The sequence below is a fragment of the Argentina anserina genome, chromosome 2 (assembly GCF_933775445.1).
Source record: "Argentina anserina chromosome 2, drPotAnse1.1, whole genome shotgun sequence".
In the NCBI taxonomy this organism is placed as follows: domain Eukaryota; kingdom Viridiplantae; phylum Streptophyta; class Magnoliopsida; order Rosales; family Rosaceae; genus Argentina; species Argentina anserina.
This window is the reverse complement of record NC_065873.1, coordinates 21,217,751-21,233,745: the sequence shown is the minus strand read 5'-3', so window position 1 is coordinate 21,233,745 and position 15,995 is coordinate 21,217,751. Positions and strand designations below refer to the sequence as shown.

Genomic DNA, 15,995 nt, shown 5'->3' with positions numbered 1-15,995 from the left:
GGCTCAAACTTTTCTTACTAGTATATTCTTCTTCTGTGTCACTGTGTCAACTGTTGAGCAATTGAGCTGGTAAACTCGGCTGTGCTAAAATGGCTTATTAACTGTATTCCGAGATTAAAAGATCAAATTTTTATTGGGCTTGGAGAGAAATTTGCATGCTTGGTTCTCCTCTCAATTCTATTTTTGTATTCTTTTCCATCATTTTTTTTTCAAAAAGTTATTTTTACTTCTGGGTGGTGGAATTATAAACAACTGAAGTTGAAGTCTGAACCTTTATTACTTCTTACGCCAAAACTTGTGAGTTTTCGGGGTGGTGACTTATATGAAGGATGAGTCAATAATCTGCAGAATCTTTGCGGTTCGTGTTAAGAACTCCCATCCGTGAAATGGGTTTTCACTTTTCAGTTTGTGAATTTTGATGTGTTTTTTCCTTTATGCTCTTATCTGTTCTTGTTTTTGCCTAAATGATTTTGGCTAGATTTGTGATTCTGCTTTTGGTGTTTAGGTGAAAGAGATGACCTGTTCACCCAATTATGGCATACGTGTGCTGGGTCTAATATTTATGTGCCTCGACCTGGAGACAATTTTCTACTTCCCTCAGGGCCACATTGAACAGGTTCTCTTCTAAGTTCTAACCCCACTTTAATTTACTTCTCATTCATGGCTGCTCCACTGTGCCTTGATCTTTCTGTAAAGCAACATTCCCAAATATGAACTTTCAAGTTAAAGAATGTATGGTAGAATTTCCAGGGGTTAATTTCGACACTGTAACATGTTTGCCGGTTGATCTAGAATAGGTTGAGGCATATACCGACCTAGATGGCAATGCGGCCATGCCCAAATACAATTTGCCTCCCAAGATTCTCTGCCATGTCGTAAATGTTCAACTAAAGGTATATCATTTCTTCTCTGTATTTAATCGACCAAGATGTGCAAAAAACACATTTGGAAATGCAGATTGTGTTTTGATTGAAAAGTTTTGTGGCTTATAATTTGTCAGAGTTAATTTAATGTACTGGATGACTGATGTGCAGGCTGAAGTTCACACAGATGAGGTCTTTGCTCAAATAACATTGCTTCCTGTGACTGAGGTAGTCTTCTGGGGCCTCAAATAACATTGCTTCCTGTAACTATTGTCATGCTATTGGAACTTCCCCAAGTCTATGAACTTTATCAACACAACTTTACTGCTTTTGCACCTTGCAGCAAGATCAGCTAAGTTTTGAGGATGAAAATGCTCCATCTTTGCCTCATAGAACCTGGACATTCTTTAGCAAGATACTCACTCCATCTGATACAAGCACCCATGGTGGATTCTCTGTTCCAAAGCGGCACGCTGAGGAGTGCTTTCCACCTCTGGTTAGTATCTTCATAGATTCCTTTGAACAAAAGCGTATAGCTACTATGGAGTCCGGGGTTCTACACCCAACTCCAAATCTTAAAAATATTTGTTGCTTAAATTTAGTTTAAAAAAAATATATTATCTGAAATAATACACCTCAAAGTTTAAACTACACCTCGAAAATGTTTACATGAAATTAAACATATTTATATTTAGAAGAAGAGTGTTATTTTTTTTATAGCTCCTATTCATAAATATAGACTCCGCCATTGCCATTGAACAAGGACATTTTAGAATATATATATATATATATATATATATATGTCATGCATCTCTTACGAACTTGTGTAACCAATGCAAGATTTGAAGACAGAAAAACTTTTAAGAATATTACCAACTGATATGGATTAAAGTTAAATTTCCATGTCATAAATTGGACATAGGTGCTTCAAGTGTCTTAATTTTGGCTTTGATCTTTTGATAGTAGAAGTAATGAAATTCATAGACCAGCCAATGTAGTAATCAATCATGTCACTAGATTATTACTATGTGCTGGTGACCAGGTCCTTTTCATTCAGCGTGTCACTGGCAACCTGCTATTTGATTCTTCACCTATTTGCCATCACATATGCTTATGAGATATTCAGTAATGATGTGTATTGAAGTTCTGTAGTTCCGACTCATTCGCATTTTTTAGATGTTCTTGCAGGAGATGTTCCAGCAACCGCCAGTACAAGAACTCACTACGAAGGACTTGCATGGCGTTGAATGGCATTTTAGGCATATATATCGTGGTATCCTTACACTCAGACACTAATCAGTGAACTTCATTATCTTCATACAACATCATCACTAGGACTTAGAATCGGAAATCACATGCTTAAGTTTAGATGTTTCAAAACATAAATTTGCTCATTGGTACAAAAATGCAATGATAATATACATCTGATTATTACATTAAGTAGGACATAGATTAGGATATCCCAGAGATCCTGCTATCGTGATGTGGATAGAAGGGCAATTGCTTTAAATCTACACATAAAGGGCCACTAATGCTATGTGCATTACATTTACAAATTTCTATTTCTAATCATCTTCCTAAGCTTGGTGAAGAAAGTTAGTCCATGTGCATTTTCATCATGTAACCTTCTATATTGGCTTCTAAGCTTTCTAAATGTAGGTCAGCCAAAGAGACATTTGCTCACAAGTGGTTGGAGTACATTTGTGACTGCCAAGAAACTTGTTCCTGGTGATGTATGTATCTTTGTCAGGTACTTCTTTTGCTTTTCCTCCCTTCTCAATATGTATAGACATTCGCTAGTTTTACTCCAAGTGTTTCATTTGAAAAGGTATCCGTCTTCAGTTCAGTTTTAGGTATCTAACTATGGTAATTCTGGTCTTGCAGAGGAGAAAATGGTGAGATCCGTGTTGGCATACGCCGTGCAATCAAAACACAAGACAATGCTACAGCTTCTCTCATTTCTGGTAATAGCATGCAGCATGGCATCCTTGCTTGTGCCTTCCATGCCATTTCTACTGGAACCATGTTTACTGTGTATTATCGTCCCTGGTAAGCTACTTGATACTCAGAGCTGTGGGATTTTAGGCTGAATATCTAGCACTACTAGTGGGAATACTTGTATAGCTTTAAGCTCTAAGCATGAAACCTATTATGCACATGCAGGACCAGTCCTGCGCCATTCATTATTCCTTATGATCAATACATGAAATCAACCCAAAATGAATATTCTGTTGGGATGAGATTCAGAATGTTGTTTGAAAATGAAGAATGTGCAAGGAAGAGGTAATAAAGTCATTACTTGGCAGTGTTCATTTTCCATCTCTTTGGTCTTTTATATAAGCTTTTCTTTGTAACAACAGATGTGAAGGTACTATAATAGAAATTAAAGATAAGGATTCTATTAGGTGGCCCAGTTCTGAGTGGGAGCGTCTGAAGGTATCCAAATTTCTTTTCAGGACCCTCAAGTCTCCAAATTTGCGATCTCATTGTTGAGATAATTGTCTGATTTGTATCTTCATGTTTTCTTTTGTTTTTGGACCAAACCTTGTAGGTGCAATGGGATACAACTTCAGATACAGTCTTGCATTCTGAAAGGCTCTCTCGATGGAACATCAAGCCTGCAGAATCTACCAATAAGAAGAGGACTTCTTTCCCTCTCCCACCTCAAAAGAGACTACGCATACCTGATCTATCATCACCTATGTCTTCTGCGTCGGACAGGAATGGTAGGTAACTCTTTATATCTCCTTGTGGAACTTTCTTCAGATTTTCAGGAAACAAGTTTCCCTTCATTCCACAGTAGGTCTAATATGATATCCAATTCATTCATGTCAAAATTAATCAAGCTCGTCTCCCTTCTTCTTTATAGGCCCATTTCCATCAACAATGACTCGAAAACAAAAGGTCTTTCAAGGTCAAGAAAGCGAAACACATTCCAATGATCTGGGTTCACAAATGCATGACCCACTACACCAAAGTCCTCGCAGTTCAAAAGCATTTTCCTGTGAAAATATGTTGACTCCAGGCAACACTAATCAGTGGCCACCGCAATTTTCTTCTTTCGGGGTTGTTGACAGTGAACCATTTAGCAGAAGCATGTCGGAGTCAATTTTCAACTCCTCTGGGTCACAGGAACTAAGAGCATCCGCAGCGGCGAGCAATTTTGCCGGCGTGCTCGAGCAGGAGGAGGGACCAGCCGGAGGAGCTCGAGCAGGAGAAGGGGAGGCTCGCACCGGCGAGCAGGAGGAGGCGAGCTGCTCGCCCAGTCAACCCAGCCGCGGTGCTCGTCCGATCGCTCGAGCAAATTTTGCTCCGGCGTTTGCTCGATCGCCTGGCGGAGCCCACCGCCCGTGGGTGACGTCAGGCGCGGGCGAATTTTTTTTATGTTAGGCGCGTGCGTTGCACGCGCCAAAAAAAAAATCGAGCCAATGAATGGCTGCCACGTGTCAAGCAGATTGGCCAACGGTCCAATTGATCTGGGCCTTCCATTTTGAATCTGAAATTTCGATCCAACGGTCAGAATTAATTGGCAACGGCTACTATTTGATCATAACGGAAATAAACCCAAAAAATTGTAAAAAAATCCCCAAAATTTCAAAATTCTCCCAAAAAATTGCCTATAAATACTACTTCAATTTGTTATGAACTCACCAATTTGTGCACAACAAATTTCACATCTTCCTCCATCTCCTCTCTCTTTTCGTATCTCCTCTCTCTTTTCGTTTAGCATTTTTTTCTCAAACAATGGGCACCCATTGGCTTCCTTCCGAAGATTTACAAATGTGCATTTCTTTTGTCCGTCATAGCATTGATGAATATGACGGTAACAAACAAAAGAGGGACAAATTGTAATAAAATGCAATTTATTTATTAAGTTGAAATTGAAATACACATTGGGTGCATCTAAGTTGATTTTTCTCCGTTTTAAGGTGTGTTATGGCCTTTAGAAATACTGTTTTTCAAGTTTAATACCCCCAGTAGAAGTTTACTACCTCTAGTAAACTTTAGTAAAAATTTTACTAACCCCAGTAAACTTTATTTTTTGCATCTAAGTTGATTTTTCTCCGTTTTAAGGTGTGTTATGGCCTTTAGAAATACTTTTTTTCAAGTTTAATACCCCCAGTAGAAGTTTACTACCTCTAGTAAACTTTAGTAAAAATTTTACTAACCCCAGTAAACTTTATTTTTTGCATCTAAGTTGATTTTTCTCCGTTTTAAGGTGTGTTATGGCCTTTAGAAATACTCTTTTTCAAGTTTAATACCCCCAGTAGAAGTTTACTACCTCTAGTAAACTTTAGTAAAAATTTTACTAACCCCAGTAAACTTTATTTTTTGCATCTAAGTTGATTTTTCTCCGTTTTAAGGTGTGTTATGGCCTTTAGAAATACTCTTTTTCAAGTTTAATACCCCCAGTAGAAGTTTACTACCTCTAGTAAACTTTAGTAAAAATTTTACTAACCCCAGTAAACTTTATTTTTTGCATCTAAGTTGATTTTTCTCCGTTTTAAGGTGTGTTATGGCCTTTAGAAATACTGTTTTTCAAGTTTAATACCCCCAGTAGAAGTTTACTACCTCTAGTAAACTTTAGTAAAAATTTTACTAACCCCAGTAAACTTTATTTTTTGCATCTAAGTTGATTTTTCTCCGTTTTAAGGTGTGTTATGGCCTTTAGAAATACTCTTTTTCAAGTTTAATACCCCCAGTAGAAGTTTACTACCTCTAGTAAACTTTAGTAAAAATTTTACTAACCCCAGTAAACTTTATTTTTTGCATCTAAGTTGATTTTTCTCCGTTTTAAGGTGTGTTATGGCCTTTAGAAATACTTTTTTTCAAGTTTAATACCCCCAGTAGAAGTTTACTACCTCTAGTAAACTTTAGTAAAAATTTTACTAACCCCAGTAAACTTTATTTTTTGCATCTAAGTTGATTTTTCTCCGTTTTAAGGTGTGTTATGGCCTTTAGAAATACTCTTTTTCAAGTTTAATACCCCCAGTAGAAGTTTACTACCTCTAGTAAACTTTAGTAAAAATTTTACTAACCCCAGTAAATTTTATTTTTTGCATCTAAGTTGATTTTTCTCCGTTTTAAGGTGTGTTATGGCCTTTAGAAATACTGTTTTTCAAGTTTAATACCCCCAGTAGAAGTTTACTACCTCTAGTAAACTTTAGTAAAAATTTTACTAACCCCAGTAAACTTTATTTTTTGCATCTAAGTTGATTTTTCTCCGTTTTAAGGTGTGTTATGGCCTTTAGAAATACTCTTTTTCAAGTTTAATACCCCCAGTAGAAGTTTACTACCTCTAGTAAACTTTAGTAAAAATTTTACTAACCCCAGTAAACTTTATTTTTTGCATCTAAGTTGATTTTTCTCCGTTTTAAGGTGTGTTATGGCCTTTAGAAATACTCTTTTTCAAGTTTAATACCCCCAGTAGAAGTTTACTACCTCTAGTAAACTTTAGTAAAAATTTTACTAACCCCAGTAAACTTTATTTTTTGCATCTAAGTTGATTTTTCTCCGTTTTAAGGTGTGTTATGGCCTTTAGAAATACTCTTATCGGAAATTTTGAATAATATCGAGTCGATAATGACACGTGGCACATTATTATTGGTTGTAAATATATCTGATAAAAAAAATTAATTATTACACAACAAGACAAAATTGAATTGCTCAAACAAATTGTAAATGGGTGTGTGAAAAAATCGATTTGCTTGAGCAAAATATGAAATCGATTTGCTTGAAGCAAAATTTGCTTCTGGCCCTACCATTTGCTTGAGCAAATGCAATTTATGGGTGCGGATGCTCTAAGAACCTCCAAACAGAGGAGTGAGACTCGAGAACCATTTATTCCACCAAATACCCTTAAGCTTTTTGGAGTCAATCTAGATAACAGTCACTCAGAGCTCCCTTCACCACAAGTTGCCAATTTTACTGAACTTTCAAGTCCTTGTTCTATTCCTCCAATTTCTCAGTCTAGTGTTTCTGAAACAGTCCAGCTTTCAGAAACATCTAAGAGTATTTCTTGTGTTCTTTCTGATACACAAAGCAAGAAATGTTGTTCTGTCAGCAACAGGAGTTGCATAAAGGGAAATCTAATATGAAGCTTCCTTCTGGCTGTCTTGGCAGGTAACTTATTTAAAGATAAATTGCTGCCAATTGGATAACTTCTATTGCACATGCTTACTAAAATATTCACAATAGCTTTAGGTGATTCTAGCTACTTGCATTGGTCTTCAAGTAATTTCAACCAACTCACAGTGATCTGTGTCTGGCGTAGTTATGTGCAAAAGTTGTTCACATGAAGAATGATGTTTGCATATTTTAAGTTGCATTGGCACCAGAATGCATATGCACTCAACTGACTTAAGTTTAAAGCAATTAGTATCCTCATACGATTGAGTTGATATGTAGAAGCTAGTGTAGTTAACACGTCAACAGCTTTCAGGTGTTCAAGCATGGAAGATCGGTGGACCTCACACGCTTTGATGGGTTTGGCGACCTTATATCTGAGCTCGATCAAATGTTTGATTTTGAAGGAAGGTTGATTGACGGAAGCAATGGATGGCAGATAACTTACATGGACGATGAAGGAGATATAATGCCCATAGGAGATTATCTGTGGCAGTAAAGAACTTGAACCCAAACTTTGTCTTCAAGTTTTTCATTTCTGTTCCACTCTATCATCTATCTCCCATAGGTGTGATCTATACTAACTCAGTATTCACTTTACAGACGCAGCGAATTCCTGTCAATGGTGTGCAAAATTTTCATCTGTCCTAAGGATCAAGAAATCGACAATCTGAATCCAGAATCACCGAATGCAACATCCCTTTAAGTTTTTCTTCATCTGTTCATATCAAAGGGAAAGTGCGTCTCAATAAACACTCCTGCGTCAAGGCCTATTTTTAGTGTTATCGTTTGCATAATGTGTCAGTGTAACCTTTACAAACTAAATGTGCAGCTACCCATTGTACAAATCTGTATTCTCTAGAGGATGCTTTTGTTCTGCAAGTGAATAAATTCCAGAGAGAAGTTGAAACCTTTTCTCATTGTATAACTGATTGAATATGATTTTCTGGTAATGGCATAGATATGATTTAACTGATTTAAGCCATCTTCAGCAATTCATTAACCGGGTCGGGTCGGGTGTTTGTGGTCCCCACAGAGTCTCATCCAAAAGAACCAAAACGTTGCAGCCCCAAAACCATTAAAAAGCTCACCTTTGTGAATTCAAGGCAAAGAAACACTCTTTAGTTTATTTCCCGCCATCGAAAACCATGAAATCCTTGTATGCTGCTCGAATAATCACAGGTGTTCCAAAGTTCAATTGTCACTCTTGCAATAACATTCCAGCTAGAACCAATCCTGCTGTACCCGTATTCAATTTCTTGGTTCCATCGCATCCAATTGTCAAAAAGAGTGTTCTTTTCCAGTCAGAAACAGCTCTTAAGATCTCAGTCTGCTTCAAACCCAGAAACCCAAATGGATGAAGAAGAAGACCCAGATGCCCAAGTTCAGAACTTGACTGTCCCAGAACATTACTTGGTCCCTTCCACGGCCTTGGAGGTATATGACATTCAATTTGGTCAATACCCCTCTTGTAATTTACAAAGTTGAAGTTTTTTTTCAGTGTTGGTTTGATTGTTTTGATTTTTGAATGGATGTAGGAATCAGAGTGGCTAAGGGTGACTTTGCATAAGTGGTTGGATGATGAGTACTGCCCAGAACCAACCAATGTGGAGATCAGCAAGATTGCTGCTCAATCATACTATAAGGCTTTGCTTGAGAAACAGACTGAATTGGTGAGATTTCGTTGAAGATGGCAATGGAATTGGAAACCATTTCTTATCAGGAAAGCTTTCATGGGGCTTTCTCAACAGCCAATGCAGCTGTTAGTTTGATTGCTCAAAAGATAGAGCAGGCCTAGTTGTCAAGACCCATTCAAGGTTTTCGCTTTTCGATCACTAGAATTATCCTTGCCATTTGGTATGTACTAGTAAACTTTGATAATTCAATGTTGCTTGCGGATTTAGCTTGTTTCTTTAATCTCTGTGAATCTTCATACAATGGTAGAACTAGGAAGTTGTTTAAATAGGGGACTTTGTTATTTGCATTACAAATTTTGACATGGAATGCTTAATGCACCTGATCTGGTGCAGGGAAATTCAAAGTCTTGAAAGATGTAAAACCTCCATCTACAACCAAATTATGGCCACTAACATATTTAGCGTCATCTGAAGCTAGGTAAAGTGCTGCATTGGCGATGTCATTGGGTTCACAATTTGCTCCTTCCAAGGCGCCAGAGCTATGTATAATTTCAATTAGCTTCTTGATGTCAGCTCCTGAATAAATCCGACTCATTTCTTCTATGACAAATGGTGTTGGAATGGCAAATGGGGATATGCCATTGATCCGGATCCCATGCTGGCATAGCTCTGCAGCCAGAGACTTGACAATGCCTACAACAGCAAATTTGGACAGAGAATATGTGTGTTGTGATAGTCCTCCCATTACTCCTGTGATGCTGGCCGTGCAGAGAATTGAGCCAGTTTTGCGTGGGATCATCACACGGGAAGCGTGCTTAATTCCTGCCAGGACTCCTCGCACGTTGATGTTCATTACACGATCAAACACTGCCAGGTCAAGGTCAACAATGCTTGGAGGAGTCTGACAAGCTACACCTGCATTGCTGTACATAATATCAAGCTGGCTGTGCTTAGAGATGGTGAAATCTACAGCATTGGAAATGTCAGATTCTTTCGTGACATCACAGGCGATGAAGCTGGCATTAGGACCAAGCTCCTTTGCTGCCTCTTGGCCAAGCTGCTGTTGTATATCTGCAAGAACAACCTTGGCACCATTGCTGATGAATTTTGATGCAGTTGCCTTTCCTATGCCACTTGCTGCTCCAGTAATCAGTGCTACCTTGCCTTCAAGTCTGCTTTGACAAGCATTTCAGTAAGATAATTAAATTGACAAAGAGACTACTCCTACCATATCCGGTCAAATTGGCTTACCTTCCACTCTGTGATGAATATTCCATCTTGAAGCAGCTTGGAGAAACCAAAGCTCTTGTAAAGGTGACATGTTTTCTGTTCAGTTATGTTTTCATCAAATCAGTATAATCTTAGGAAGTACATAGCTAGCAATTCACTATTCACTTATCCAAAATGTCAACCACAGAGAGGAAGACTAGTACAGCTATCAACTGTAGTAATTAGTTATGGACTGAATATAGAAAACCAAAAACGGTAGAGAAGCCAACCTGATTCCAACCCTGAACATACTTCCTTTAGTTGTTGAAGAGAGATGGATTTAATTTCTGGTTCTAGCTTCAATCCACTTTCTTCTGCAGTTGTTTTTTTTTTTGGTTAATTTCTTCTGCAGTTGTTCAGCTCTTACTATTCTTTTGTCTTTTCTGCTGACTAACATTATGAGGTGAGGAGGAGGAATCAAATCATCAAAATGACAGAAAAGACTTAGAAATGGGCGGCAGTATGTGGGTCCTTTGCATATGACACGCAAACCTTTGTTCTTGTTGGATATTATCACCAACTGACAGAGCTGGTTTTGTCTAATACATTGCTTCTGTATTCAATTATGTCGACTACATAACATGGGGTGTATTCAACTCTGATTTCAAATGATTCTGATTGATTTATTATAATCAATGGATTCTGAAAATCCATAGATTATTTCAACTCCACATAGATTCAGCCAGATTTCATTGTATTGTATTTACCAGATTTGTCTTAATTTACTTGGATTTCACAAGTGCATGTATGATTTATATATTATTATTAAATAATAAAATATAGAATATTGAGAATTAATAAGTTGGTTTTTTTAACAGGCTGCATACTCATCCATTCCGACCTCATTGTCATCATAGTCTTCATGATCCCTCTCATTCGCATTGTCCTCATTATTTTCATTCGCATTGCCTTCAATATCATTGTTATCTTCTTGACTTTCATTATTACCATTCCGTGGTCTATCTTCCCACATAGCTTCAGCAATATTAAGTCTCCAAGCATTAGCCTTTGCTCTTTGTTGTAGTTGACTTTGAGAAAGTAGTTCAAGATTCTCGTCTTCCATATCAAGTTCTTCATCATTTTCTATTTCAGGAGAAAATTCATCGGAACGACATCCTTTATGCATACATGTCAAGCAATAACAAACATTCATATGTATTGATTTGAGCAATTAAAATAAAACACATAATTAAGAACATAAAATTTTCGATCTTATTGAGAGAGAAAGAGAATACATCAAAATCTCATGTCTAGATGCTTGATTTCTAACAAGCATGATATAGTGTAAAAATACTTCAAAATCCAACAAAATCAACTAATAAATGAAATCATTCAAAATCAATCGATTTTTGAATACCACCAGAATTCATAGGAGTTTTTGAAATCTTAATTGAATACCTTGAGATTTCAATGGATTATTTTAAATCTTAATTGAATACCACAAGATTTCAAAAGATTCTTCAAATACAATAAAATCTTATAGAATCCTAGTTGAATACACCCCCCTAAAACTATGAATGACTTGAGATTTAATGTGAACACAGGCTATTAAACCACCTGCGGGTTCCATGTTCTATGTTATTTTTTTAGGGATTAGGCTGAGTTTGGCAAGTTTATTCCGTGCACAAAGCCGGAGCTGTTTATTCCAGGAGTTACACTATTAAGCCATGTTGATGCAGAAAAATTCGTGAGGATATCTCTTCGCCAACTTCTATCAGTTTCAACAGGAATGAAGTTTACTAGAGAACAACGAGGACTACTAAAACTTTGAGCTAATTGAATGTTTGAGGGTAAAGGATTTTGGATATGGTGCTTGATGAAGTGAGTTGCTATGGCTGTTTTCTGATTTTTTTTCGTGTCCTTCAACATTTAGTTCCGGCTCTATTTATAAAGGTACATCGTTACGTTCCTCATCACGCGCGCGTCATGGTATACTTCGACTGTGAGTCTTGCGCGAGGGGATCCTCAATCCCCCATTCTTAACATCATGGGTAGTTAGGAGTGTAAATGAGCTGAGCCGGGCCGAATACTAGGTTATTCATGTTTGACTCATTTTCATTCGATCGAGCTAGAGCCGGACTAAAATTTGATTTTTGTGCTCATGTTCAAGCTCAACTCGGCTTGAAAAAGCTCGAGCTGGGCTCGGACTGGCTCATTTTATTAGATAAAATCGAACTCGAATTGAGCCGGCTTGAATCATATGAAATTTTAATTTTAAAATTTAGAAATTAAAAAGAAAATTCAAAATCTAACGTCATTGTATCACACGAAATCTCTTTTATTTGTAATAAACTAAAAATAACAAATTAAACTTGTTATAACACTTAAAGTCTTTAACTAATTATTCTATAAATAAATCTTTCAGCTTTTTCGAACTAATATTATATTTCATATAAAAATTATACTTTATATATACTATAAAAGTTAATAAGTCAATTTTAATTAATAAATGAGCCAAATTTTTAACAAGTCTGAGATAACTCACGAGCTAAACGAGTTGAACGAGTCGAATACTTGTTGTTTGCTCGGCTCATTTTCAAGATCAGACTAAATATTGAGCTCAAACTCGGCCATTTAACTTTACAAATTTAAGCCGAATGAACTAAAAACCAGGCGAACACGAGTCAAACTCAAGCGGCTTGAGACTACTTACAGTCCTATGGGTAGACAACCCCCTCACTACTTTCTAAGTAAGCTTGGCTCAATCTTCATAAGTTTTTCAGCATAATCCATTCGTGGCCCAATTTATCTGTTGCAAGATTTAATCAGAACTCACTTCGGCCGCGAGGAGATTTACCAAGCTCAGTTGGCCCATGAAGAGATTCTCCGCAGCCCGTTACAACCACAACTATTTAACTGCGGGATGATTTGACTCGCTTTGTACCCTTATTAGAATCCACTGGGCCGCGATGAGATTTCTCTTCGCCGTGAAGATTAATCAACATTCCCTATCGCAAAACGGCCCATTTAAATTAAAAAGTTTTCTGCACTCCGCTCTGAAAATTTATTCCCCCACAAGCCATAAAGCTGCTGATTATAGAAGTCAGTAAATATAACAAAACTTTTAAATAAGCATAAAAACTATGAGGGTAAAACCTATGAGGGTCGCCGGACTCGCCATGTTCTCATCAATCAAGATAAATCTGCCATGTCCGGCCCAAAGGTTCATTTCATTACCAGAACAAGCTCTTGTTCGACTGAATTGATGTCTGATTGTAAAATGTACTATGGCTTCTTCTATCCACCCTAGATTGGTGTTATATATTCGTATTTAATTGAAAATAAGTTGAACAGCATCAAAAACAACTAAATTCAGTTCAGGATCATTTGATAGAACTACCAATAAAGCTCAATAACAACTAAAACGTTCAAACTTAAAAATGGAGCATGGAATACGGAATCCTTAAGTTGAAAAATCAAAACTAAAACAATATCGACGTTCTAATCAGCTAGCACATTCTGAATTACCAACTGTGTTCATTTGAAGAGATTTTATGGAATCTTGGGTGGATCCAAACCCCTTTAAGTTGACGCCCTTCGGATTTTTTATCTTCAGCAACATTAAGAGTAATACTCTCATTAAAAATAAGTTCGCCACCGGTCCGAATTTGTGTCCCACAAGTAGAAATTGAAACATTCCCTGCCAACTCGAGCTTTTCCTTCAAGTTCTTTCGCAAAGAGTAATCCGTGTCATACCTGAATGGTAGAGATGAGGGCACATTTGATGCTCCACGAGAAACGATTCTGTAACAGTCCCATTTTTGGTTCTCAGTTCTAAAGGTGATTAACTTGTTTTCTGGCTTATCTCGATCAAAAAAGTAAAACTCTTCGTCCTTTTTGTGATAAGCAGCACCTTTGATTGCTTTTATCTTATACCCTTTGTAACCATAGTTGTGTTTGGTCCATTCATCGGCTCCATGGCAAAGTAAATTGAGCTCCCATTCATCATTGTCGCCACGGCTAATAACACAGAGGGTGCAATCTTGGGAAGTAGGTGGAGATGAAAATGCTGCAACATGGTCCGACAGTTGTGAAGCAGGGAAGTTGGGAAGGTCTATTTTCGCACGAGAGAAGGGGCAAAAGAAGAACATTGAACCCGAGCTTTCTTGCAATACGAGCAACCATCCTTGGTTCGAGGCAATGCAGGTTGCTCCGACCAGCTCTGGAATACTGACGGTGTAGTTTTTATCACTTTCACTAAGCAACTGGCACTCAGAGTTTTTTTCCCCATACAGTAGAAACCATGGTTTTGCTGAAAATTGACCTGAGGCCGTGGAAGAAGCAGAGCGCCAAGATTTGCATACTCCATGAAAACCCAGAAGATCGATTAGTTCTAGATACTCTGCAATTGAAGATAGAAGATCAAGAGGGAGATCAGACCATTGCGACATACACATTATTCTCTGGTCCGTCATCGCTAGGGCTTGCTCCTGTGTTCTGCTTCAAAACAACATAAACACATCACATTATTCTCTTTTATTAGAAGAATTATTTCAAGCTAGATGTCTAGTATATGTTATGACCTACAGTAGGAAGAATTACAGTTCCAGCAAGCACATCCAATTAGGGATGGGCATAAAAAGCCGAATCTCGATCCATTAATCCCGAAATTCATAAGGATGGGATGAGACGAAAGTCTAAAAACGTCTGTTTTGTCTCGATCTCGTCCTGTTTCATAATAGTGGGACGGGACATGGGACGTGGGACGTATGACGAATAATTTCTATCATGCTTCATCTCGTCCCACTTTAAATTTCATTTGAATTTCAACCATCAAATATTTTATCATCATCATACATTTATAATTTATGAGAACACCTTAGATGCATTTGATAAGAAAATGACTAAGTTTAAAGAATGAATCTTGGACCTTGGTTCATTTCCTAAAGATAAACAAGTCCTGGTTAATTTTCTCATTAATATATGGTTCGTGTTATATAATATAAATAAAGACGATTTGTATATTGTAAATTTCTATGAACTTAGCAATCAAAATCTATATAATCTTATATACAATTTATAATAATACATGTTTCTCTTATATGATAACACTAGAATTTTTATGTACAACATTTATAACGTTATAATTCGAATGATTTAATTTTATAATAATTAAACTTATAGTATCGAAGTAGAATTTTTATGTACAATATCTATAACGCTATAATTCGAATGATTTAATTTTATAATAATTTAACTCATCTATATGTTTCTTCTATTACAATAATTCATACTAAAATTTTATTTATAATAAATTTAGTACTTATTATTTAAAGTCCAGGAATATGGGATATGGCCGGTCCCATCCCGATCCCGAATGAGACAAACTTTTAAAAACACAAATCTCGTCTCAATTCCGTCCCGAATTTAATGAGTGGGACGTGACTCAGGATTAGTCTCATCCCGTGCCCACCCCTACATCCAACTAAAAGAACGTATGTATGCATCTGCATTAGGTCGTAAATTAGGGTTATGAACTAACAAGGACCTCCGACCCTGAGTTAAACAATTGAATCATGCTGGTTAAACAAACTTGAATTGCAGATAGTTCTATTAATAGGGATCAAGAGTGAAGGCACAATTGTAAAGAAAGTTGGACAACATTACAAAACATAACAAAACTATAAAGTAGATCATATATAAGAACAAAAACTGTATTCTTATCCGGAGAAGACATCATTAGTTCATTACCGGCCGGGTTGTACTCCCATATTGTTATCCCTTCGCAGATTCATGACTAATTCAACACCTAATAATAATTACATATATTTTGTGACCACATGCATGATATTTAGGAATCACGATTGACATTGTAGATGAGATAGAGGAACATAAAATTCGTCGAAAAATCAGCAAATTTCGTGTGAAATTGTAGAGGATTTTGTGTATGTTTGACAATTGAAAGATAGAATAGCTATACATACTCTTAACTTTTGATTTAGTTGAAGCCACGGCTCTCCTGAAGAACAAAGTCTATAGAAGTAGTCTCGTGTAAACTGTAAGCGCAATGCTTATATTGTATGTGTTTTCGTGTAAATACTCCTCATCAGAGTTCTAATTTCAGTAGTAGTGTACAATCTTTAAACAAAATCCATTATTT

The 15,995-nt window shown here is 36.9% G+C and overlaps 2 protein-coding genes and 1 pseudogene across 2 annotated transcripts; 2 read left to right on the top strand and 1 right to left on the bottom strand.

The window, feature by feature from the left end:
• The first annotated feature begins 797 nt into the window (after positions 1-797).
• LOC126785046 (auxin response factor 2B-like) lies at positions 798-7,955 on the top strand (annotated as a pseudogene).
• Positions 7,956-8,128: 173 nt separating this feature from the next.
• LOC126785045 (uncharacterized) lies at positions 8,129-9,129 on the top strand. Its single transcript, XM_050510623.1, is given in 4 exon segments — positions 8,129-8,426; positions 8,528-8,657; positions 8,660-8,846; positions 9,020-9,129. Coding segments are annotated over 3 exon segments (342 nt in total). The 5' UTR covers positions 8,129-8,342; the 3' UTR covers positions 8,788-8,846; positions 9,020-9,129.
• Positions 8,946-10,503, bottom strand: LOC126785044 (secoisolariciresinol dehydrogenase). Its single transcript, XM_050510622.1, has 3 exons — positions 10,126-10,503; positions 9,878-9,952; positions 8,946-9,798 (listed from the first exon to the last, which is right to left on the bottom strand). Exons 1-3 carry the CDS (start codon positions 10,143-10,145, stop codon positions 8,997-8,999), a joined length of 897 nt encoding a protein of 298 aa, XP_050366579.1. The 5' UTR covers positions 10,146-10,503; the 3' UTR covers positions 8,946-8,996.
• Between the last annotated feature and the right edge of the window lie 5,492 nt (positions 10,504-15,995).